General features: G+C 38.0%; 1 protein-coding gene across 1 annotated transcript in view; it reads left to right on the top strand.

The window, feature by feature from the left end:
- nkain2 (sodium/potassium transporting ATPase interacting 2) overlaps window positions 1-27,667 on the top strand; it is a 218,298-nt gene that overhangs the window by 137,742 nt on the left and 52,889 nt on the right. The window contains exon 4 of the mRNA XM_053488409.1: window positions 24,053-24,253. Within this exon, the coding sequence (XP_053344384.1) occupies window positions 24,053-24,253 (201 nt within the window). The remainder of the gene's footprint in view (window positions 1-24,052; window positions 24,254-27,667) is intronic.

Raw genomic sequence — 27,667 nt, forward strand, 5'->3', positions numbered from 1 at the left:
AAAGAAGCGAATCAGCTCTGTAATATCAGACTACCGTGGAGATCAATACGGCAGCCAGAGGTACAGATGAGGAAGGCTGTCGAACGATTATGCTCTCGCTTTGTCTCTCTGGTTTAATATACCTTTCCTGCGCATCATAGGAACATCTTTAAGCCGATAAATAGAAACAACAGTCGCTCGGCTTGAATGGCACAGGCATAAAAAAAAAAAAGATTTTAAAGCCTTTTTTCTTTCTTTTTTTTTGAAAACACATTCAAAATTATTCTAAACAGATAACCCATGTGTGTATGATCCACACAGGGCAACTAGACACTAGCCAAGCGCTTACGCCTGCAATAGTCACGTTACTGAGGTGTTATTCTACGTAGCACACAGGTTTAACGGCCTAAATTTAATATCACGGTTATACTGTAGTTCCCATCAGTGGCAGCGTCCTCGCGAGATTTCATAACTGAATTGGTTTGCGCAGATACTACATGAATTGGTCACGCACAGCTTACAGAATCCACTCGAGTAAACGAAAGCCCGAATTAATTTTACTACAAGCAATGAAATCATGTTTTGTTAAAAAACGAAGTGTCCTCTTCTCAATCTGACTCATACTTTCACCTTTTTTCCCCCAAAAGTGTAGAGAATATAGAATACGCTAATATATAGAATATAGAATAGAATACGGTTTAAGTTGCTGTATGTTTGCTCACTATAGAACAGTCAGTTTCAGAAATTTTGGAACACATTTTTTGGCATTTGGTCTCTGTGAGTGAAGTACAGTAACTGGGTTTAACAAAAGTATGGCATTAACCATTCAGGAATTAAAGTTATTCACATCTACACACTGCTTATTGTGATGGCTCATAAATAATGGAACAAATAGTTACAAACACAAGGATATGCCTTAATACTTGACTTTAAGGACTTCCTGAACCCATGGATATGACCAAATGCTGAGTCTCCTTCCTCGAGGTGCTTCGCCAGGCGTTTACTGCAGCTGCCTTTAGCTGCTGGTTGTTTGTCAGTCCTTCTGCCGTCTGTCCTGTCTTTAGTAAATGAAAATCATGCTTTATTGAGTAAGGATCAGATTACTATTTTGGCCAGTGAAGAATATCTCATTTCTTTGCCTTGGGTAGCTTTGGGTCATTGTCCATCTACAGTATGAAGTGGTGTCCTATCAGTCTCGCAGCGTTTGGCTTAATCTGAGCAGAGAGTATACAGTAGATGTAATGTGCGTTTTAGAATAAATCCTGCTGATTAGATCAGTAGTCAAGTCATCAATAAGCACAAGTGACCCGAGCTCTATGGCATACACGCTAAGGCTGTAACCTGCCTCCACCATGTTTGCCAGGTAATCTGGTATGCTTTCAGCTGTTCCTTTTCTTCTCCATGTTCATTTCTCTTCCCATCATTCTGGCACAAGTTATTTAGATTTATCAGTCTAAAGAATCTGACAAAGTCTTATCTGTTCTTGAGTGTTACCAGTGGTTTGTTCCAAAGCGTCAGTGTTTACTTTATAAAGCCGCCTTCTGAGTGTAGACTTTGACGATGACACGCCTACCCCCTCATGAATGTTCTTGACATGCCTAGATGTTGTGAAAAAGTTCTTCTCCATAATGGACAGGATTTTGCAGTTACGTTAGTTGTTGGGTCTTTTGCTGTCGCTGTGCTGCCAATTAATGTCCTTCTTAGCTTTTTGAGAATGTTCCAAACTGCTGTATTGGCCACTCCCAATGATTTTGCTATCTCTTTGATGAGTTTGTTTCATTTATGGGGGAATAAATAGTTATATATCAGATGCTAAATGCAAACACCAAAAAAAATATAATAAGAATAATAATCGATGGTCTTTAAAACTGCTGATCTGATGGGATGGGATACAAGAGGTTCCACTGACGTTAGCCAAGAACAGAAATATGAGGCCATCAGGCTAATCAAACTAGGACGGTTAAAGATAAAAATATAAAAATCACCTTGTCTCTCTCTAGTCTTCAACTTAAATGAGGGGTTTCACTCCTGTCAGCCAAGGACAGGAATCTGAGACACTGTAACAGGAAAGTTGATGTCTGTGAAAAGACAAGGTGATTTTTTTTTCTTTAATCTTTGCCGGGTTTCAGTGAGTCTGTGCACAGGGCAGAATTGGAACCTGAATGTTGTTTCGTCATGTTTTGTGCATTCTGGGATGCTTTTCTCTTCATCGCAGATGTAAAGAGTGCTTATTTGAGTTGCTCAGATCGTTCTGCTCATTTTAATCTGATCGCTCTCATCAATAAGGCGTCTCAGGTCCACTGCACTCAGGACACAGTATTTAGTCTTTCGCCCCATTCTGTGTAATCCCAAGAGACTGTTGTGTGTGAAAATCTCAGGAGCTCAGCAGCTTCTAAAATACTCAAAACAGCTCATCTGGTAGCGACAAGCGTGCCACAGTTAAAGCCACAGTTTTCACACTTTTTCCATTCTGAAGTTTGACGTGATCACTGAGCAGCTCTTTTGCTTTCGTGTGTAATTCGGAAAGCACTAGGTATTTGCTCAGAATCATTTGAAGAGTGTTCATGAACAGCATTTAATTAGCAGCCTGCAGGCCAGATCAGACACCCTGAAAGTTTTACTTGATCTTTGATTTATTTTTAACCAGCTGATTACATTTTTTTAAAAGGTCTTTTGTACGGAAAAATTGCTCATCCTTCATTCATTTACTATGGCCGGTAAAGGATGAAAACATTCATTAGCTTTGGCCATTTATTTCCTGCTTCATACCCTATAAAAGACCTAATTAGCAAATTAACTTTTTAGTCATTTTGAGGCATTTAAATGGGTCTTCAGTGTGGGTGCAAAAAAAAAGAAACTTTTTTCCATTTTAGTTCTGGCCAGGGTTTAAACAAGCCAATTAGATTTTCTTCTCTTGTGACCTCATAAAGGAAGACACCCTCCCCGGTTTTATTGCTCAGCTTTGTGGTTCTCTGGTAGGATGTGGCTAATTTGCATATACAAAAAAACAGCGCATTTGGAAGAGGAGTGAAATAAATAGAGTTTAAGTTATGCAAAATCATTATATCATAGTTATCATAATACATTGTTAATAAAATAGTCGTAATAGTGCGCTAATAGTGATATTTAAGTTATTTTTCCTTAGATACTGTAATAGTAAAGTCATGTTGTGTTGTGTAAGATAATGACTTGGCTGTACAGATAAAACAAAAATGGTATTTGAATATGCAACTGATTTTATTATCCTTGCACTAGGGGCGTGTCATAAATATCGCCTATGATAATATCTTAATTGTTATAAAAAAAAGAGATGGGCAAAGTATCCTATTACTCGAGTAAAAATCTCCTTCTTTTACTTGTTACCTGACTGTGTAAATGTAGTGAAGTACTCACCTTCAAATTTACTTAAGTATCAAAAGTACAGAGATTGTACAGTAATAACGCACAGTAACCGGTTACGTTTTTAGACACGTCTCGAAGGAAACACAGGTCATGCAATTACGTACGCATAATAGTCAGCGGGTGCAAAAAAGTGCAAATATAAAGTAGGAACAGTACCATGTATAAAATCAAAAGAAAAAGAAGAACAATACAATAGTTTTAAACACTTTTAAACAAATTGCTTCAGGTAATATTGCACAGTTACTGCACAAACACATGGTGTTACTGCGCTGTTGCTTTTGAACAAAAATGTAAGATATTGTAACTATATTAAAGAAATTGTTACTATTGTAAGTATATTGTAAAATGTATGATATTGTAACAAGGTTAGGTAACGCAATGCCATGCAGAAATGTACTTAAGTAAAAGTACAAATATTTGCTGAGCTTTTGAGAAAAGTAAGAGTAAAAATATCCTCTAATAAACCTGTTCAAGTATAGTACAGATATGTTAAATATTTAAATACAGTAACTGTAACAGTAAATGTACTCAGTTACCTCCCACGTCGATATTGATATAGTTACGATCCCAATACGATATTGTTGTGATACTTATTTCTGTTGCAACTTTATAAGTATCATGATTTTATAAACATCCCGATTAAATATTACATTTTCTCATTACAAGATTTTATTACGGTTCTAAACGAACTTTAAAAAGTTGCTTCTCCCGCAGTGCTGTCTGGTAATGTGTGAATAGTTTACAGCACCACCTGTAGGATTATGGAGGAATGGCACCATTGTACCGCCTAAAAAAGTAACTGCGATACGTCACCGAATGAATCAATCCCTTCCATCTCTATTATCAAGTATATTCGCTCACTTTGCAAAAACAATCAACGATGTACTGCGGGTCCACACAGTGATTGTGTCATTCATTCTGCATGCAGTGTCATGGTCATCTCATGATATGTTAGCACACCTCAAGCTAAGATAGCAGATTAGACTAGATAAGCTGCCTAAAAATGCATGTCTGGAGACAAAACACAAAACACAGTGCCAGGAGACAAAACACAGACGCCACCAGTCTTGGAATCTTTGTTGTTAGGTTCGATTACTAGAGCCTCACTTGCAATGAGGTGGTTTGGCTTCGAAAAGACAGATGCTACTTAAGATAATAATCTGTAAACTGTGGGAGATCAGTTGTCGCATTGATGGATGGCCAACCAACTTGTTTCATCATTTGCAAACTAACTACCACGCAGACTATGTAGAATATTAAAGGACTCGGGAGGGAGATGTTCATGGCAGGTCCAATTCAGCCAAGACAGCATATCTTGCGATTCTGATTTTGGAGTTTTAAATAAATTAGTAAATATATAATTTCCATTAATGCCATTAACTAACTAGCAGTGATATCCCACTAGCTAAAAAAGACAACACGGTTTTAGGAGATTTCAATTATTGTCTACTTATCATTACCATCAAAATCCTACACTCATACAGCTTTTAATACAGTGTCCGTAATAGAGTTCAGTTTTATATATAGTACTACGCAAATGCCTGTGTTTTGTAATAGAAACTTCCGTATGAACTTTTTAGGACTTTATTACTGAGTTAGTACAAAAAGTTTTATGATTTCCAAGCATTAAAATTCCTAGACAAAATGAAATGTTACAGAAATACTTGTACACTAGAAAAGAAAGCAGCACATAAAGTTAAGTCTTTATTCGGCACATATACATTATTGCACAGTGAAATTCTTTATTCTTCGCATATCCCAGCTTTGTTAGGAGGCTGGGTTCAGAGCACAGGGTCAGCTTTTATACTGTACAATATGCCATACTCAAGGGCCCAACAGTGGCAACCTGCCGGAGCTCGGACTTGAACTGCCGACCTTCTGATCAGTAACTCTGAACCTTAACGCACCGAGTTACCATTCCCCAGACCGTATAAGCAACCACTTTCAGACAGAAAAAACAAGGAAGCTGCTGGGTTTTGCTTGCAATAAAGAAGCAGGTGCAACAGTCAAAGTCCTCAGAAGAACTGTGGGTGGACCTGCAGGATGTTCAGTAAAACTTTGTGGGTAATTTTCTTATAAAACTGTTTTTTTTTTTTATTAGTTACAGTTTATTAGCAGCTCAGTTAGGGGTTAGCGCTGTCGCCTTGCACCTCCAAGGTCCGGGTTCGATTCTCACCTCAGGGTCTATTGCTCTACGTTATATATTGATATGATATGAGTGTATGACAATTTTATGATAAAATTATGAATATTATATTAATATACTAGGTCACTATTTTTCCTTATATATACATAGTAATAAAAAAATCACTAAAATCTGTTATTCATTAAGGGGTGCCCTTAATGAATAACAGATTACAGTGATTTTTTTTATTATTGAAAAGATGTTAACACAGTTTTTTTTTGAAAATGGAAAAAATGCACAATATTTTACTTGCAAACACTGATGCACAGTTACTTCTTATGTCATAAATTTAACAACAAAAATAAAAACATTATTATGGCACTGTGCAAAAGTTTGGGCACTCCCCAACTTCCAGATTCCAGTTCCAGAGTCTCAGATTCTTTTTACAAGGTTTCAGACCTCAATCAGCTCATTAGATCTGATGCATGGCAACAGCTGCCATTAGTACTGTAAATGCCAATTTCAAAGCTTTACAAATACTTTGACTCTTCAAACCTTTTGTACACACTTGCGGACACTCAACAACTCCGGGGTTCTCTAACAGCTGGGTAAGACTCTGAAAATGAAAGATATTGATGCCCACAATGCAGAAGTAGCCTACAAGAAGATAGCAAAGAGTTGTCAAGCTTGCAGTTTCCACGGTGAGAAATGTAATTAGGAGATGGGAGTTCAGGGGAACTGTGGAGGTCAAGTTGAGATCTGGAAGACCAAGAAAACTCTAGGAGAGAACTGCTCATATTCTGGTCAGAAAGAGAAATCAAACCCCTATTTGACTGCAAAAAACCTGCGGGAAGATTTAGCAGACTTAGGGGCGGTGGTGCACCGTTTCACAAGACCTTCATGAAAGAGTCAGCAGAAGAAAACCTTACCATCATGAAATCCAACGTCAGAAGTAAACAACAGAAGATCTACGGAAGCCTGATGCGTTTTGGAAACAAGTGCTGTGGACTGATGAAGTTAAAACTCTTTGGCCACAATCAGCAAAGGCATGTGTGGAGAAAAAATTATCAGCATTTCATGAAAAATACACCTTACCAACTATTAAGCATGGGGGTGGTTATACAATATCATGCTTTGGGGTTGTGTTGCAAACATCACACCATCTGTAAAAAAGCTGAAGCTGAAGAGAGGATGGCTTCTACAACAGGACAATGATCCTAAACATACCTCGAAATCCACTATGGAAAACCTCAAGAGACGCAAGCTGAAGGTTTTGGAACGGCCATCACAGGACCCTGATTTAAACATCATTAAAAATTTGTGGGTAGATCCTAAAAGAGCTGTGCATGCAAGACGACCAAGAAATATTACAGAACTAGAAGCCTTTTGAAAGTAAGAATGGGAGAAAAATCCCAAGTAGAGGAATTGAAAGACTTTTAACTGGCTATAAAAAGCGTTTGCAAGCTGTGATATCTGCCAGAGGAGGTGTTACTATGTACTGATTGTGTAGGGTGCCCAAACTTCTGCACAGTGCCACAAGAATGCCATACTTGTTAAACAGCATCTATTTATTTAATTATCTCTCTCTCTCTCTCCATCATGTGATATCCAGATTATAACGACACAGTATTTGTCCTTCTCTGACTGCATACGCTCGTGTTCTCCTACGTGTTCAATTAGAGCATTCTGACTTTTTAAAATCCCCCTTTTTTTATGATTTGCATACTATTTGAAAATAATTTGTCACTGTCAGAGTCAAGCTTTTTCTTCCCTCCTTTTAATTGATATAAGGAGCCCCAGCGGGACCCTCGTCCGTAAGCAGATGCTATTCCTATGAGCATGTCATGGTAACATTTCGGCATAGTGAGCAGACACATTCTCCCTCCTACTGCTAAAGATGCAGCATGCATATGCAATATTCATAAAAGTAAACAATCCCCCATCTGTTATTGGACATTCTGGAAATGTCATGTCTCAGGCTGGGACGGATACCTAGCACTTAAAACGAGACAGAAATAGAAACAGCAACTTTACTGCAGCAGTAGCAGCTCTCGCACCTGCTTTTGTTTTATTCGCTGTGGGTTACAGTATTTCAGTTCTACCAAATGAGCTAATTTCATGGTCTCGTGAACAGACGAAACTCCTTCACTGGTGAGGATCGTCTCCTGCACAGCTGCCGGGAAAGGGAACACAGTGGATGCCGATGATTCGACCTTGTTTACAAGCGACCTCGTATTATGCCCTGGATGGATGTATAACTCTTGTCTTTTAGGCTTTGTTAGGTTCAGAGCATGACAGTCATGTTTGGTCTCCGCATCAGGCAGGTTAGTTACAGCTATTAGAGCAACAGTACAGGAACATCGCCTGCCTTGTAGAGTCTGGGAAGGTCAAATAAAAGTGCGCATCTAGGTGGAAAATAAAGGTGACTCAGTCTGACATACGCGATACAAGAAAACAACACAATTACCAGCCAAAATATCAAATTCACCGGAAAGCAGAGACTTTTAATCAAGCCACAATGCGAAAAAATAAATAAACCACGAACGTCAAAAAGAATAATGAAAAAAGATGCATATTTTAGCCTTCGACAATACAGACTTTACAGATTTTAAATAATAAACATGTTTTGGGGGAAAAAAAGAAGCAAGAACCAGATAATCAAAGCTTGCAATGGCACATTTTATATAGTAATTAATGCTGTTTTGTGTGAAATGTAAATTTGTTATGTCTGACCTACAGACATTAAAGGGCACCTATTATGAAAAATATAATAATTTTTGAACATTTACATTCTCTAGGATTTGTGTATACAGACAAAAAAAAAAGGAGAAAAAACACCTTTATTTTCTTTTCCCTTTTTGGCTACAAGTGAGCTTGAAAACCCCTTTGTCCTGCCTGGTATGACATCATTCTAAGCAAGAAACAAAAAAAGATATTATTATGTGGCAATTTAGCAATTTAGGGGTGGCAATAACTAATCCATAAATAATATGCATAATAAATAATCCAGTCTGATTCCTGAGCAGCATTTTCAGGGAAGTACACCCTAAAAAATGGTGGGTTAAAAACAACCCAATCTGGGTTGTTTTTAACCCAGCTGCTGGGTAACTATTGGACTAACTACATGCTGGGTTAATTTAACCCAGCAAAATGGGTTATTTTTTTAACCCAGCAAAATGGGTTAAATATTCAACCCAAATGCTGGGTCATATTTAACTATAATGCTGGGTTAATTCTACCACATAAATTGGTTAAATGTTCTATCCAGATGTTGGTTCATTTTTACTGGAATGTTGGGTTAATTATACCACACAAATAGGTTATTATTATTTTCATGTTTTACAGTGAATCTGTAAAAATATATATACTTATGTCTATTAAACAGTTAAATTACTTTGATATACTGGTTTATTACAAAAAAAACTTAAAAGTTTTGCAAACCATACATATATGCAATAAACAACATCCTAATAAATGTTCATAAAAAAACATTCATTTTTCAAAAGCACAAGAGCAGATAATCAACAGCAACATCATTACTATACTATTACTCATAAGGGCAGAATGGAGTAATAACACAAATAGGCTGAGGCAGCTTCTACAGAGCAGGATCTCTCTGTGACATTAGGTATCTTTTCTGCAGAACAAAACTATCCAGCCCTGGTCTCATTTTAACATACAAACACTGTCTATGACTTTTCAAGTAGGCCTCGCTATTTCATAGCAACATTACAAAAAGTCCTATACAGGAGCACACTACTTTGGATAGTTTATGTAAAAAAAATATGAAATGCCTTGAAGCACACATCAACTGCCCCAAGTAGTGTGCATTGCTCCAGAGCCTCCCACCAGAATGACGAATGCCTGACTCTCCCAACGTCAGGATGTGGGGGTACGGCCTTGACCCTTCAGCCTGCTGGAGGTATTCCACCATGTTGGTGCCAACGTTAGAAAAAAATGGAAGAAAGTTAAACATTTGTTGCATAACAAAAATTAAACTGAATAAGACTATCAATTTAATGTGTAATAGGATTTATACTAAATAAAAAAATTACAAAGCTAGGGTATAGGTAACCTGAAACAAAAACATGGAGACAGCTACTACCAAAAATAAAATAAGCAAAATAAGCATGGCTTTTGGGATAAAGCTCATATATATATATATATATATATATATATATATATATATATATATATATATACTGTATATATATATATTAGTCAGACTAGTTGATCTTGTGGTCTGTGTTGATTTTAAGCTAATTACCGAGGAGATGCATTGTCATAGCTGGGGTCATACTGGCACATTATAATCACCCAAATATTAATAGATGGGTGGGTGGGTCCATCTAGTAGTTATCTGTACAGCTGACTTAATTTAGTCACAAGTAACTTTGGTTAAAGAGGGCTACCTGGTTAGCTTACATGCAGCAGTCATATTTACATACTATTTGCCAAAGGGGGAAAGGTGTAAAATATTGTTATAACTCGGGAGAAACGCGGGCGACTTTTGACCGCGGAGTAAATTACTAGCTAGTGAAAAACGGGAGGGTTAGCAGGTGTGTATATTTGTGAGAGGGTCAGTGTTTTGTAACACCCCAGCATTTTATTGTCTCACAGTGAGATTAATAAAGTTCTAATGTTAATGTGGTTGCTAACGCTAGCAACCTAACTAAATGCTAGCGTCATGCTAATACTACAGTTACAGTTTCGTCACCCTGCAAACATTCTACAGAGAAAGATAAAAAGCTCAGACATCTTATCCGTTTCTTTCACACACAGGTGGGGTTCTTTGGCTAACTATAGCAGCTAAATTATCTTACCTCAAATGAGCCTGAAAGTTTGAGTGTATCCTTAACACAGTAAAATTAATAAATCTCACATATAGTAATTGTTTTAGTCATATGTGACTTAGGTGAGTGAACATGTGTATACAGACCTTGTATTTAACGTCATTTCCCCTTAAATGAACCGTCATCAGCGGTGTGGGAGCTGAAGAGAGACACGAAGCTCTGACTGACAGCCGCTGAATCCACCGGTGAACTTTGGGGGAGGAGCCAATCAAACGTCAACCCAGCAGCTGGGTTACACAAAAACTACCCAACTCTCTGTAAATAACCCAGAAAAATGACCCAACAGAGGCAAGCCAGCGCTTGGGTAGAAAAAACAACCCAGCGTTTTTTAGAGTGTAGCCATTCCTGCATCCTGATTGGCTAAAAAACTAGGAACAAGCAGTACGGGAAGGAGGAGCTTATTTGAATTTGTAGCTACAGAAAATGTGTTTGAAACTGCAGGAATTTCAGGGAGGTTCGAATGGATGATCTGAGTGATATTTTCCACTGAGAAGCTTAACACAGGTTTTGAACACCTCTAAGGCCTACAGTAAGTTAACTTAAAAATGAGTATAACATGGCACATTTAGTCTCGGAAGGTCATCATCCTTCTGATCATTATTTATACTGTGTATGGTGCATACTGTATGGGTATAGAGTGAGTCCAGGGAAACCTCTGGCGCACATCAGGGAACAAACACACACACAATCACACGTCCAATCATTCACTATGGGCATTTTGGAAATGCCGATCCGAATACACCCCACCAAGAATACACAAGCTTGAGGCAAGATTTGAAAATCCAACTCTGAATTTAAATGTAAATGTCATTTTACATTTACATGACATGTTTAAAATTGCTGAATCCAAAACGCTATCAAACCGGCATTTTTGTATTTCATAGTATTCATAGTATAGTATTTCATTTCTTACTCTAATGACACTTAACCCTGAAAGATGATCACTGAAATACTTCAAAATCATATTCGCTTACCAATAAATGCATTTGTTTTCCATGAATCATCTAAAATATTTTTTGAATGTAGAATTGAGCTCAGCAACATCCACTTGACCTTGTCATCAGAACATATTCACGTCATGAAATGTAGAATATTTAACTAGAAGATGCATCATTACAGTTTCAGATTGTTTTCAATGATAATGCGCTATTGACTGAGGTGGTCATTTCAGGCACAAAACACGGTTATACGTTTAAAGATTTATAGTAAATTATACTTAAAAAAAATTAATAATAATACTACTACTATTACTAATAATTATAATAATAATATTACATTTAAAAAAACATTCTTACAAACTATCATAATAGTGTTACCATTGATGTTAAGATACACATTTTGCATCTTTTACCTGTATTTCATAATTCAATTTAAATAAAACAATAATAATAATAATAATAACAATTTTATAAAGTATCATCATGCTGTTACCATCAATGCCAAGATACACAATTTGCGTTTTTTTCTGTATTTCCTAATTCAATTTAAATTCTACTACTACTACTACTAATAATAATAATAATAATAATAATAATAATAATAATAATAATTGGTATTATAATTTTACTAATTAATATTAAGATTATAATTATTAAAATAATTTCAAATATAATTTCTAATATTATTTATAATTATAATAATAATTGTATGTTCACTTTGAAAATGCCGTCATTATCTAAAAGAAACATTGTAAAAAATGCTAATTTTTAAAAAGTGAAACATTTTAAAATATAATAATATATCTCATTATTAGTATTATCCTTATTATTATCATTATATGTGTAATAATTAAATGTTTAACGGTTAATGCATGCTTTCCTTTCCTAGATTCCATTTTTAAAAATGATAATGAATAAAAAACGTAATGGCACCACAATTATGGAATTATGGACTCGCCTGTAAAAACATTGATTTAAAATGCATATAAAGTGAGGAGTGATGCTTCTTTAATTACAGTCGGTTTTACACTCTGCATTTCCTTTTTACGATTATTACTTGTCATACATTAAGAGGAAATCCCAAAAAGATTTCTGTACCAGATTGTGCCATAATACGTTTTTTTTCATATTTTCATATTTACATAGCGAAGATACCAACTATATGTACATCAAAGGATTGTAAATCTTCAATTGAATTTTTTTTAAGTTGTGTTAATAGTAAAAAACAGCTGTTATTTATCCTCTATTTCTTTACTCGTTGCATCCCTTTCTGTCCTATAATGATGTAACTGTGATGTGATGTTATACAGACGTTCTGTCTGCCGTTATAATTCAATAACATTCTCTTGTCATCACTGGGCACAGCGGCACTAAACTGGCCACCAGTGAGCCTGTCGCATTATACCTTTTAAGACCACAGATCTGAACATTCCAACCAAAGATTAGATTGCAATCTGCAATTTCTCCTGCGACAGTGAAACCGGGCCGAATGCAGAGTAAAGCCCACTTAACCCATCCTATTATACACTACAGACACAGACACACAGCCAACTTGCCTACCTTTATAATAAAAGAAAGCTGTTCTGTGGTGTCTCATGTTTTTATTAAACTGAGAGGTATTGAACCATACATTAAAATAAAAAGAAAAGTGCAGCGGGACAATTCAGTGAGCTAATGTGGAGCAATACATAATGTATTGTTATCCCTATAGTAATTTCTCATTTTAAAACATACAGTACTTTCCATACTACTACTGTATGTTTTATGTCTTAATTGTCTAGCATTTAATTTGGAGGATTTCATATATTTTAGACTTAAAGAAAAAAATCCACCCTGAACAGATAACATAATGTTCTTTCAAACTACACATTTGATTTTGGCACAGGTTTCATGCAATTTTAATCAAGCTCGGAACTGGCACTTGCCAGGAGCTGAGCGTGCGGCATCGCCTGGAACGGATTCCACATGACAGACGATACGTCTACTGCTGAGGGTGTCATCCCTACGTTCCAAGGGTCCTATGGTCACCAGATTTATATGGCACGTAATGAGAGCATGAAAAAGGGTTCTACAGTACAGTATGTTCCCTAGTTATAGGGTTCTATTTCCCCAGGGTCCTACTGTATGTTCACCTGGTCTACAGTATACAGAACCCACCTACTTGTTTAATGAAATTTTTTTCCTTAAGACCTCAAATCAAGATCACTACATAAATTGATTTAAAAGGTTTTGAAGCAATAAAATAAACCGCATAAAATTCTGAACACTATATTTTATCCTGAAATGGGTCACGGTCATCTCGGACAGAATAAGAAGGTTAATGTGTGTTAACAGAAAAGTGAACTTGGGAACAAAGGGCCCTGGCAACATAGACACACTACCCGCTGAGCCACCAATGGCCCAAACAATGTGCAAGATGTTGTTGTTAGTCTCTCGGCTGCTCCCATCGAGGGGTCGCCACAGCGGGCCGTCTGATCCGCACACAATTTGGCACAGGTTTTACGGCGGAGGATCTTCCTGACGCAGCCCTCGCATTTTATCCGGGCTTGGAACGGGCACTGCTTCCACTGGCTGGGGTTTGGGCATTGGGTGGGAATTGAATCCGGGCCTTTCGCATGGGAGGCGAACAACCCACTGAGCCACCAATGCCCCGAAAAATAATCTCTCTGAGTACCTTTGAGCAGTTTGAAATTCAAAGTTAAATTTTTATAGTTTCCTACATTACCCAAAGTGCCATTCTACCAGCCAACTTTATAAGTGCTTTAGTCCTAAAGTCTGTCCAGCTCACTCACCTCCTCATGTGTACGCTCTGCTCAAACAGATCGATTCCCAAAGTTTCAGCCTTTATGCCAATTTCGGCATCAACGCCATCGCATTCATCATCTTGTAGGTCGGTAACTGGCTGATCCAAGTCTCTGTCGTAACTCAACTGTGTCGCATAACAACCGCATTGCAGTTCACAGTAGTTTTAAGTACTTTAAACATTCACCTTACGCACTACTTACACACACACTAGGCATTACTAGACCATTTGCATAGTCAGCGCTTTGGAAAATCATTACGTACACCATGAAACAGCACACCTGAGGGTAATTTACAGTAATTAAATAAGGGACAAAAGAAACAGCTTAACAGTGTAGAGCACTGCAGGACACATCAGACAAAAATAAAACTCATAACCAGACATAACATCATCCGGGACAGTGAAGTGGAGTCACCGCAGAAGTCACTCGGGTTCAATGTTCACTTTTACTTGTAAGGTAAATCAGCGCTCCTGTGGGTCTTGTTTAATCATCAGTATACACTACTCTAATCTAAGTCTAGACACAGCTTTCAATTCCATTGTGTTTTCTGATTTTTTTTAATTGTTTTCTACATTGTTAAACGATGCTGCAGGCGTTTAACCCAAAATATGCAATAATCAAGCCAGTTTCGATATGGTGCTTGATGGGTTTTGTAAATGCACTTGACGATACTGTTCTTGCAAGAACTGATTAAGAACGGCTGAGATTCATGAACTACTGTAACTGTCATTGTTGTTGTCACTTAATTACCTAATGCTGTATGCGTTATTTCTTATTTTCAGTATCCAGTATTGAAAAGTAAAAAAAAATCCAGTATTTTTCTGGAATGTAGAGAATAAATCCAAACTTGCGTCCAAACTTTTTACTGGTACTGTATAAACATGGATACACTTTTTTTTTTGGAAGATGGCTTACAGTACTGAACTTACCGTATCATACTGATGAGCAAGGATTTTAAAAAAAGATTTAATTTCTTTTTTTTCAAAAACCTTGCAATAGATGATGCTTATAACTTTAAAGGTCGAAAGGTCGAAAGGTTACAACCTACAAGACTTCAACAGCACTTTGATACTTTTTGCCATAGTGGTTTCGACTTTGATCCACCCACCTGTTTATTTTATTTTATTTTTATATTACTGGAATTCAAGTGGGTGGCACGGTGGTGTAGTGGTTAGCACTGTCGCCTTGCACCTCCAGGTCCGGGTTCAAATCCTGTTTCTGTGTTGCATGTTCTCCCCGTGCTCCGGTTTCCTCCCACAGGCCAAAGACATGTCTCAAATCTATGTGTGTGTCCTGCAATGAGTTGGCACCCTGTCCAGGGTGTACACCGCCTCATGCCCTAAGTCCTGGGATAGGCTCCATGCCCTCGCGCGACCCTGGATATAGGATTATGTGAAAATGACCATTAACTCATTCATTAAATCATACTGACGTAGATGTGCATGTTCCAGTTATATCTAAGTGAATACATTCCCCTCAATATTGAATATTTTAACAGCCTCTCTATGTAGCATCTTTATTTTTAAGTCATTAGACATGCATTTTCTTCCTGTGTACTGTATATAGATTTGAATGCAATGCATTTGAATGTTTACCTGCGGCACTGTTTTCTTTCATTAGCGTTGATGGTGTGGCTCATGCACCTGTCTCTGAACTGTGATATTTATTGCTGACCCCGTGCTGTGTCAGTGTGATGAGAGCGAACATATCTCAGTAGACAGGTAATTAGAGGCCGCATGGTGAGCGAGACTCCTGCACCTGCCCCGTCTCGCTGTAATCGTCCCTGACAATGAGCGAGACCGCAGTGAGCTCCGTGTGCCAAAAAAACTCGGAGTGTCTGGCTTGATATATTTTAGATCTATAACAGACTGTTAGAGTTGGGACTGCAATCTGTGCCCCCAAACCCAAGAGCTCCCCAAAGCACATGGCTCTTATTATGGCAGCGAGTGGCTGGATTAATTTTAGCTTTAGCTGTGGGGTTTAGATGAACGTTGTCTTATCAACCCAGTCGTTAGTTTGATCAGAAAACCTGAAAGTTGGTTGGTTTACGGCTTCCCAACCGGCTTAAACACTCTATGCCTTGGCAAGTTGTTAAGGGGGTAGATTGGCTTTTTCCAAGTTTTGTCATGCAGAAATCGAATACAATATATGTAATCAGGATTAAATTCTACAACCCTCGTTCCATGCAAAAATTCATTCCAGAGTTCACCTGAGATCATCTGGTATCTGGCTTCTGGAACTAGCCATATGGCTAACCAGAATTATTCGTACAGTGAACCAGGACTTGCCATATGGTTACTGGAACTAGCCAGGGAAATCACTTACTCAATCTCTCTCAACATCTGTATCGCTTTATCCTGTGTACAGATCGCGGGAGGCCTGGAGCCTATCCCAGGAGACGTAAGGCACGAGGCAGGGTTACACTATGGACGGGGTGCCAATCTGTTGCTGGGCAAACACACTTATTCATACACTACAGGCAATTTGGAAATGCCAATAAGCCTAATCTGCATGTTTTTGGACTGTAGAAGAAAACTGGAGAAAACCCGCCAAGCAAGTCAGCACACAGACCTGAGAATCAAACCTGGAACCTTGAGGGTCAAGGCGACAGTGCTAACCACTAAGCCACCAGCCAGGGAAATAAAAACAAGTTTAATGCAACAAATGTTAGTGTATGGATTTTATCATAAAACTTTTGCCATTTGTTGACGTCTTTCAGGTTCAAAACTTTTGCCAATCTTTCATTTTTTTCAGGTTTGTGATTCCCAGGGTTAGACCCTAGGGCAAATCCAATCCAAAGAGGTTTATATATTAAAATGCTTCTTCTTATGCACTATTGTTTTTAACTCATTTACTTGTATTCAGGATGCTCTAAATAAATGTACTAAAACATGTAGTTGTTGTTGTAGTGAAGTGTCCATGCCATGTTAAAGTCTCCAGGAAGAAGGACATAGTCACAAAATTACCTACTATACCGCTGATTAAAGTGTTTATTATTAATGGCTGTTGTTATTAATCTCTTATATCAAATAATGTATGGTGAACCCTAAAAGCCCACTAATAATAGAAATAATAGCCCCAATTATAATAAACATGCATCATACAGTAATTTGACACAATCAAATGAATTTCCAGTGGGAATAAGAGAGCTGGTGTAAACCTTTAATAATATGTTTAAGGTAATAATAAATATTATATATTAGAATAAATGTATTCTTTCAGCACCAGCCCATAGATAGAAAAACTGCTTCCATGGGCCCCCAACACTACGCTGATCTAGAACAAAGAACCGCTTACATCAGGGGCTCGGGGGCTAAAAGTTCCATATTAAAAAAATGGACTCAATGTGTAAAGTGCAGCTCGTATGCTTTATCGTATGATAAAGAGAGGAGACGTGCTTCCAAAGCCATGTTGAGTCAAGTTCGCCATTGTTGTTGTGCTTGCCGCTAGCTTTTTCTTTTTTTTGCCGAGAAGGGAGAGACGTACACAGACGTATACCGTGATGTAATGATGTGACCCTTCTAACTTTCAATCATTCACGACACATAAGGCGGGTTTGTTAGAAAAAATCTCGTCTAACCTCGCTTCCTGACTGAAGAACAAAACTTTGAGTTTTTAACGCTTTCGGCACGTCAACACCTTTTTCGTGCGTACTTGCTAAGGTTTAAGGAATTTCAACTACAGGATAAATAAATAAATAAAAAAATCGCTGTCATCTCAATCTTCCATTATCTTCCATTCTGTGTGCCAAAGTGCTAGCCTCAGGGAAATACAGCTGCGAATCAATGGATTACTGATAGATATTGATGACCCGTAACTGTCCCAGAGCTTTGCTCTCTCTCACTCTCTCTCTGTTTTGATCCCCTCCCAATGCCCTCTTATTACTTTTAGAGAAAAATACCCTGTTTTTGGTGATATGGGTGGGGTGGGGGTATGGGGGGAAGGGGGTAACGACATCACCAATGGACTTACTAAACAAGAGCAGACAAACCCCATGTGGACTGTCTCACGTCTCCTTCTTGGAGAGGATATCATAAATTCTGCATTTTTTTTTCCTTTTTGTCTATTCTTTAGCGCTTTACATAGTATTGCATTTATTCCAGATGGTTTCGTGGACCTTTGAGCATGACCCTTGTCCCTTCATCCTTTATTAGATTTGTAACTTTTTTTAAAATAAAAGATAGAAACAAAAAGAATGCTTTCATTTAAAAATATTTAGCAAATATTTATCTCTGGATCACATGTATAGTCATGCTTTATTAAATTTCATGCACTTTAAAATGTAAAGTAGATTTTTTTGCATTTGGATTTGCTCCCATTGCTTTTTATTCGTCAAATTATAATGAATTATGAGCTTCCACACAGATCGATAGGAGTGTGCCCTCACTCTGGTGAGCCCTGCAATTATACTTCTTTTTAAACAAGTTAATATAACTATTAGAGGTCTACAAAATGTGCATGTTAATTTTCCAGCTGGAATACAACTCAGATCCTGCACTGAATTTCTTTCTGCTTCACTCCTTTTTCAAACGCACCATGTCTGTCGCTTTAAACTAAAACCTACAGTAAGTTGGATTAGTTGAGTTGAGGTGAAGTCATTGGACTACTGATCGGAAGGTCCCAGGTTCAAACCCCAGCACCACTAAGTTGGCACTGTTGGGCCCTTGAGCAAGGCCCTTAACCCGGAATTGTTAGATGTAACAAATAGGGGTAAAAATGTAAGTTGCTCTGGATAAATACGCACAAGTACAATAAATGAGACTTACAGTATCAGGAGACTTTGGGCATCCTGGATGGGGTGCCAACACATTGCAACTTATTTGGGAATGCCAATCAGCCTCATCTGTACGTCTTTGGACTGTGGGAGGAAACAAACAGCAACACGGGATATAACATGTAAACTCCATGCACATAGACCTACAGCGGGAATCGAACCCCAACCCTGGAGGTGCGAGGCGACAGACACCCATGCGAAACTAATGCATCGTTAAAGGCAGACTTTGTTTGATAACCAGTTGATAACCAGTCGAGTTGGACCGTTAGGAGACAAGATGATGAGGCGGATATGAAAGAAAGAACGAGTGGCTGGGAATTCGAGCAAACCAGTAAATAAATGTGAATAGTATAATTTATTTACTTATTATTTATTATCACACATTTGTCTCAATTAGAGCTGCAGGTTTGCACTGCGTGACTCGCTGCCCAACAGAAGCAGCAGCGTTAAATGAAAACTTTTTATTTAACTCTGTAGATTTGGCTGCAGATTGAGTCTGCCACCCTCTGCTTCATCGTTAGTCATGACCATGAGTGGTGACGGGAGACACAGTTGAAGGAGCACGGCTTCATCCATCTCCATCTCGCTTGTCAGGAAACAAACTCCGGGTACGAATCTCGAATTGCCTTACACTTGCTCTGCCATGCCAATGAACAGCATTGACTTCCTGCTGGTTCTTACATGGAAATGCTGATGTGTGGAGCAGTTAGTCGTGCTGTTTGGGCTGCTGATGGATTGTCTTCATTCACTCGGCTGATGTTAAGTTCACGAGCTAGAAAAGCGATGCGAGTACAGTGATTTCGGAGACAGTCTACATACACTGTGTCTTCTGCTTGTCATGCGAGTGTTGATTAAGTTAAGTTAAGTTGTATTCAAACTTGTCTTTTTTTGCGTATGCACCCTCATTAAGGGACACCATTGGATGGAACCTTTACTCCCCATGTGCCTTAGTGACCCTTAGTCATCCATGACCCTGTGGTGGGTCACGTCTTTTCCTTCCTTGGAAATGTTTTGGTATGTCCTGACCACTGCAGGATGGGAGAAATCCCACAAGAACTCCAGTCCTCTAGCCATCCCAATTCGTCCCTTGTTAGAGTCACTCAAATCCTTTGCAAATTTTGCAACTTCAGCAAAAAAGGTTCATTTGATGCCTAATATATTCTACCTACTTCTAGCCGCCATTGTAATGAGATATTGTAACTGTAGCTACGTAATGTGACAACTACCAAATTGGGATGGCTAGACAACTGGATCAGAGCGCCTCCAAAACTGCCGCTCTTGTCAGATGTTCCCGGACTGCAGAGATCAGGACATACCATGAAATCTTAAGATCAGCACAGGACACTGTTTATTATCACCCAATTATTACAGTTTCTTTTTGGGAATTAAAACTCTTTAGGATTTGTCTAAATGCTGTGTTATGCAGCATATGCATTGAGGGAAAAAATACTTTTTAGCTTAGTGGGTTCCCTCTAAGTTCTCAGGTTTCCTCCCACAAAGTAAAGACATGCAGATTAGGCTAATTGGCCGCAGTGTTTGTCCTGCGATGAATTGGCACCCCATCTAGAGTGTACCCCGTCTTGTGCCCCGAGTCTCCTGGGATAGGCTCCAGGCCCCCCACGACCCTGTATACAGGATAAAGCGATGTAGACGATGAGTGAGTGAGTCAGAGATAAAAAAAAATAAATAAACAAACAGATCAAAAAGATTTCGATGCCATTAAAACATGATCTTTGAAACACAATCCCATAAGCAACAGACTAAACAATGTGTTCTAAGTCCTCTCCTTACTTTCTCTTAGGCTTCCTCTACATGTACATGAGTATTAAAAAAAATTCCTTTGTTTTTGAAAAAAATCTTAGTTTACATGAAAGCGCAAAACACACTGCCAAACCAGCAGGCCACCATATAACCCTAACCACGTTAAAAGCCAAAGGTCTTTTCTCGAAAGGGCAAAATGCATAGAAAAACCCCTCGTTTTTTAAAATTCTCATGCACAAGTAGACAAGACCTTGGAGCAATATGAGAAAAAGGATTCAAGCTTCCCAACATGGGATTTGTCAGCTTATGTGCTTTCCACCAGAATATGATTGGACTATTTCCAGATTTCTATCCCAGAAACAATAGTAAGTAATTCCGACATAGCTCATACAAATAACTCATTTTACTGGAAACTGAAAATACAGAGAAGAAAAACACCAAAGAATAGATACGTTTGTTTCCGTGCAAACACAACGACATCGCACTGCTCCTTGATGAGAAATCTTTCCTAAGTTAATAGGGTTTAGTCTTTTTTTTTTTTTTTTCATGCTGCAAACCTCCAATAGAGCAGACGGGTTGTGTGTGAATAGATTGTTTAAAGGCCCAGAGTTGAAATGTCACCCACAGCTCTTTAGAGCAACTTCATCGAGCTATGGCCCTTTGTGCAGCATCAGATTTATTTCTTTAGCCATGTAAAAGCTTGCAGTTGGCTTGCCTTTGGCAAAATAAATAATTTCGCATTTTGAAATTAGTAATTTATTTTTAAATGACAATTTTTTGTCACATTTTGGGAAAATTTCCTTCCTGCTTTTACAAATAGTTTGAACCACCAACATCAAAAACAAGGAACCTATACAACCCATTTAGAGAACGTAGCAAAGATCTGGCAAAAGTTGCTAGATTTCTCACTAGTCCATTTTTAAGTTGGAAAAGTCGTTAAATCTAGTGAGAAAGTCACTAAGTTGGCAACACTGGGAGAGTGTATAATTTCGCTCTGTTTGAGGCTGTACAACCCCTGGAAGAAAATAATGGAATAACCATTGGCACTTAGAGGATGTTCGATTATAAGTCTAAAAATGCAAATTAGACTGCAGTTAGCGATGGTAATGAGCTGCTGTACTTGGCTATTTGAAAGGAAACATTGCTCCAAAAAGTGAATTGTCGGTTAAAACAATGGAAAGAACTATAAACCTCATTCAGAAAGGAAATCTAACATGCAGTTTGGCAAAAAATGTTGCTTGTATCCAGTTTGCGATGTCTAAAATTTGGTGCAAGTAAACATAAAATTAAAAAGTTATGAAAGGAAAACGTAAGGGTGGACCAAGGACGATGTTAAAGTAATCGTTCATATGGAATGTAGGAGGGGCGTTCAAGCCAAACTTGGACTTTTGATTGTTGAACAAAACAAAAACAAAAAAAAAAACAGAGGTAAATTTTCATCCACTGAATGTTTATGGGAATATTGTTTTTCATCTGTGAGGTCCATACAAAGAAATCAAGCCAACAAAAAAAGCCAAGCAGTAGCAACAAGATACTAATTGAGCGGTTTTTAGTTGTTGATTATGATGATAATGATGATGATTAGAATCCCACAATATATTTCTAGACTTGACCTGGAAAGAAGTATGCATTTAATTAAAATAGTAATAAGTGTGAATATCACATTATTTTGGCCAGGAGATGTAAATTTACTCAGAACATAAGGATCTTCTTTGAAATGAAACTTGGACACCAGCAATGCTTCCCACATTTGGATCACCAAAGACTGGACCAGTGCACAAAAGCACAGTGTTGGGACTGAGGAAAATGATAATCCCACCATTAGTTTGTACTGTAGAATGAACACCATGCGGGAAAAAAAAAAACACTAAATGTGGCACGCTTTGGCAGATCGTGAATCCCTCATCTCGCTCAAAATGAACATCGTTCTGAGATGCGTGGAACTAAGCAGCATGAATCATTGTGTCATGAGAGGTTAAACAAGGCTTTTAAAACGATGAGGGATCAAATAGAAGGAAAGCTCAGTAAATAAGATAACAGATGTCCGTATTTGTGAAGTGAAATGTGATTTGTGAAAGCTTTAAAAGATATTTGCTACTCACAAGCAGACAAAGGCTAGAAATAAAAGGAGAAGGAGACTTTTGATTTGAAAGAAATATTTAAAGTCCTGCTGAGAAGAACATTCTGACTTTGGTCATGGATTCATGCCTGGTGTTTTGGTTTTAATCAGGTTTAAAAAATTAGTCTTGTATTGTACAGTAGTCGTTAGTTTTTACATTTTATTGGTTTTATTGGTAAAGAAAGAACTTAAATTAGTCAAATCTGATGTACGAAGGGTGTTCAAGTCAAACCGGGAACACAGTTATGAGAGTTTAAAACCCGCATTTCAATAGCGTCTGAAACCCCGGCCTCCCAGGAACTCCTTTAATGACTCGAATACTGTATGTGGAAATGGCTTGGACTGCTTGATGTCTGGTGTAAACGTCAAAATGCCTTTATTCATGAAAACTCACATCAAGTCCCAGTTTGACTTGAACGGACCTCCCAATTAATCACTTATTAATCATTCACTCCGATTCTAATGGAGCTACTGTAAAGTAGTGTTTTATTAAAGGTGTATGTACTTACTGTATCCAGTGCAGCAGTTACAGTAAGTGTCACTGTACAATTATATGATGTGAGCCACTTGAGTTGATTCTAATTAACCTTGTCCAGTTAAATTAAAAGTTGCGTTATTTTCGTACACTAAGTTGCAGTAATACCTCATACAGTAGCTCTTAAGGCCCCAGTTTATTCCTCAGCTCCATATAAAGGTTAATACACACATCCATGTAGGTTTCCTCTGGGTTCTCTGGTTTTCTCCCACCTTCCAAGTTCGAGTTGAAGTTTAGTTTATTTGTCATTTGCATGTCAACACAGGGCCAACAGTAGAATGAAATGCTTAAGATGAGAGGAGCCAGTCAACTTGTACATGCAGAAGTGAGTGTGTAAGGATGTGTGTGTATATGCGTTATGGTACATGGTCACATGCTGTGCATTAAATTTGTCGATAAATACATGTAAAAAATGTCCTAGTGCCCCTATTGTTTAAAAACGAGGTGTTTAGTGTCTGCTAACATGAAAGTAGTTAGGGTATGCCAAATGCCCCCTAGGTATAAGTGTGTGTGTGTGTGTGTGTGTGTGTCTGTGTGTGTGTGCATCTTGATGATCTTGGGGATCATTTTGAAATGTACGTACAGTATGCACTGAAATTCTGCCCTTGGTGATTCAGAGGGCCGAAACCAAAACCAAAAACACAGAACTATAAACTTTTTTTTTTTCTTCTTAATGAGTTCTACACAGAAACTAGGGGCCTTGTGTTAATGTGATATTTTGTGAGATTGAGCTGTTTCTCATGCCTGGTTCTCTTCCCACAGGACACAGATCTGTTCATGACCTTTAATATTTCCATGCATCGCTCATGGTGGATGGAGAACGGCCCTGGATGCAGGGTGACCCCCGTGACCCCTCCACCCTCCTGGGCTCCCGAAGATCACCGCTACATCAGCATAGCTGGCTGCGTGCTGGAGTACCAGTATGTGGAGGTGGCTCACAGTTCCCTGCAGATCATCCTGGCTGTAAGTGTTTCCTGTGACCCCGAGCACTCGCTTCTATTCAATCAAACAATTCAAATCGATGGGATACTTATATTCATACATAAATATGTCCTATACAGTATGTATCTGCTTATAGGTTGCTTGAGATGAAGATGATGTATATCATGATATATTGTATAGCTGAGCAGATGCCCCAGGAAAGTGGGAAATGAGGGGTTGTATGGGTTTCAGTGTCGCTTATGAATGTGATGTGGTACCTTTTGAATTCTGCCTTCGGAGCCGGCGAGAGCACACGCATGAAGTGTTTACACAAATTGTCCTGCTAATGGGATATTCGAATTGGCTGAGCATGCTTTGAAGAGCTTGAATTTGAATGTGTTTGATTTGCATTCTGCACTAAAGGCCTCCAAGGAAGTGTACCACTTCTTGCATCATTTACTTGCTTTGCAGAAATAGAGTGTAACTTATGGGACGGCGAATAACTTTTACAATATATATTGTGACTTTACTGATGATGCTAAAAACAATCTCAATCAATTGACGAGTTATCAAAAGTACGGACGATCTGGCAATTATACAGTTCATCAGGAAATGGTTTCACCTACAGTATGCAGCGTTCAGTCCGCACTCAGGCGGTTAAACTCCAGTATGGCTGACTGTACATCTGTTAACCTCAACCTCCACCTTATGGGATGAAGAATCATTTCCTTTTACACACTATTGTTAAAACAATCTTCATACCCATTCTGTATGTGCTTCTTTGTACGTCTATGTCTATTGGTTAGATATAGAGAAAAAATCGTTTAATAAATGAATTGCAATTTTTTTGCATAGTAATTCATGGATCGCCAAACAAAACTCCAAAATCTATTTTTACATTTATAATAGAGATGAACCTGTCGATCAGCCTGTGACCAACAGGATGGCTGGTTTTCTGTTTGATTGGGCTGCGCTCACTGTCAAGTTGAGTTTCGAGACTTTGCAGATATTTGAGGCGGTAAAACGCCACCATTTCTTTATAAACCTACAGGTGGCGCACTCTAAACTATGTACACATTTTCATTCCGTGTGATAGGAGTGAGCTATTTTAATTAAACGTTTTTTTTATTAGAAATAAGTATTGTGTCGAATGATAGAGATACATGCTGCTCGGTAAAAATTTAGAATTGTGTTTAATTAAATTTTAAGTTAAGGAAATTAGGTTGTATTGTGAGAAAACTATTTTAATTGTAAAAAAATTTTTTAAGTTATATTAAATTAGGATATTTATGAAATCTTAATACATATAGAATCGGCACAGAGGTATCGTGATAATATTGTATTGGGCGGTGACTAGTGATTCCCATCCTTACCTTGTCCTGTATGTTATTAATATTAAGATTTCCCTTTGGGACTGGGACTAACCAGCCCAAATCACCAATGTACCTGTACACAAAGAAAGCTCTATAAAGATATTATTTGCAAAGGTTTGAGTCAATGTTAATATTTTCTATCACTATGTAATTTTTTCTTTGCCTCTATTTATTTTAACGCTGTCTATCATATGTCTATGTTTCCTCAAAACTTACCTAAAAGAAAAAAAATAATAATAATATATATATATATATATATATATATTGCACTTGAATGTAACAGATATTCGTGCGTGACACAAGGTGTTTCGGTGCGTCTCTATCCCTGTTGGCACGCTGAAGCCAGTTGGCAGGCGTATCGAGACACGGCCGACACTTTGAGCAAATTTTGCTTCTTTTTTAAACCCAACAGTCTGAGTGCTCAGTCTGGTCTCATCAATTTTTTAACTCAACAGTGGACAAACTCGATTGTCCTTCACAAAGCCCTGACCTGAACCTCATTGAACACCTTTGATGAATTGGCACACTGATTGTGCTCCAAGTGTTTTTGTCTAAAACAAGTGCCTGACCTTGTTTATGCTCTTTTGGTCAAACGGGCAGAAATTTCCCAAGCTATTCTCCAAAACCTGTTGGAAAGCCAGTTTGAAAGGGCATATTAATGAGTATTAATGAGTATTAATGTTCATCCATTAAGCACATACTGTATGGGTGTGAGGGTCATGTGTCTGCACTGTGAAAAGGATTCAGTTGAACTGCATTTTGCAAATATGCAAAAATAAATATTGGAATTTGTTGCATATTTGTCAATGATTTATAACAAATTTACCAGAGTAAACTAAATGCAGTGTTTAAATAAGGATTTTATTTATTAAGGGAAAAATAAACTCTCTTACAAAAAATACTGCAAGAGCACAATGACAGCTCATCAAGAAGCTCATAAAAAGAACCCAGAACCCTCAGTTTCGGTCAGTGTTCGTGATTCAACAAAAAGAATAAGACTGGACAAAAATGGCATTCATGGGAGAGTTTCAAGGCAGAAGCCACTGCTGACTAAAAGGAACACAAAAGCTTGTTTCACAATTGCAAAAAAATAGATATCTTGATTAACCCCAAGACTTTTGGGCAAATCTTCCGTGGACTGATGAGACAAAAGTTGATCTTTTTGTAAACTTTGCATCCAATTTCATCTGGAGTAAAACTAACACAATGTTTCATAAGAAGAACATCAAACCAACAGCAAAACATGGTGGTGGTAGTGTGATGGTCTGGGGCTGCTTTGAAGCTTCAGGACCTGGACGACTTATTTATAAGTAATCCATAATTGATGGAACCATGAATTCTGCGTTCTGCCAGAAAATTCTGAAGGTGAATGTTGACCTCAAGCTCATTCGCACTCTCGTTATGCAGCAGGACTTCTTCTTCTTACTCCTTTCAGGGCTCACCACAGCGAATCATCTGCCTCCATCTAACCCTATCCTTTGCATCTTCTTCTCCCACACCAACCAACTTCATGTCCTCTCTCACTGCATAAGGCTCCACGACCGATTTAGTATGGAAGTACTTTTAATAATTCACATCACAATGATCTAAAACACACCAGCAGCTCCATCCCTGAATGGCTCAAAAAAAAAATAATTAAGGTTTTTAAGTGGCCTAGTCAAAGTCTGGACTTAAGAGGCCGTTTATGTGTGAATTCTGCAAAGAAGAGTGGGCCAAAATTCCTCCACAGAGTTATTAGGTTTAGGCGGCAATTACTTTTTCACATAGTGCCCATAGTTTCCCTTAAAAAAAGAAATAATTAAAAAACTGCAGTTTGTATGTACTCGGAATATCTTTGTGTAGCGTTCAAATTTGTTTGATAATCTCATTAATTTCAGTGTGACAAAAATGCGGAAAAAAGAAAAAGGAAAAAAAAAAACAGGTTTTCACAGCACTGTGAAAAGTGTATGAGCATTATTATGTCATTTTTGTAAATTAGTCAGCTTAGTATGTCAGGGCCATGAGTACAGTTCAGTGTCTGGGCAGCTCCTTGTGTAGTAAGTGGAAATCAGGGGCTTATATTAAATATTCAGAGAGTTCGTAA

Source organism: Clarias gariepinus, chromosome 27 (assembly GCF_024256425.1).
Source record: "Clarias gariepinus isolate MV-2021 ecotype Netherlands chromosome 27, CGAR_prim_01v2, whole genome shotgun sequence".
In the NCBI taxonomy this organism is placed as follows: domain Eukaryota; kingdom Metazoa; phylum Chordata; class Actinopteri; order Siluriformes; family Clariidae; genus Clarias; species Clarias gariepinus.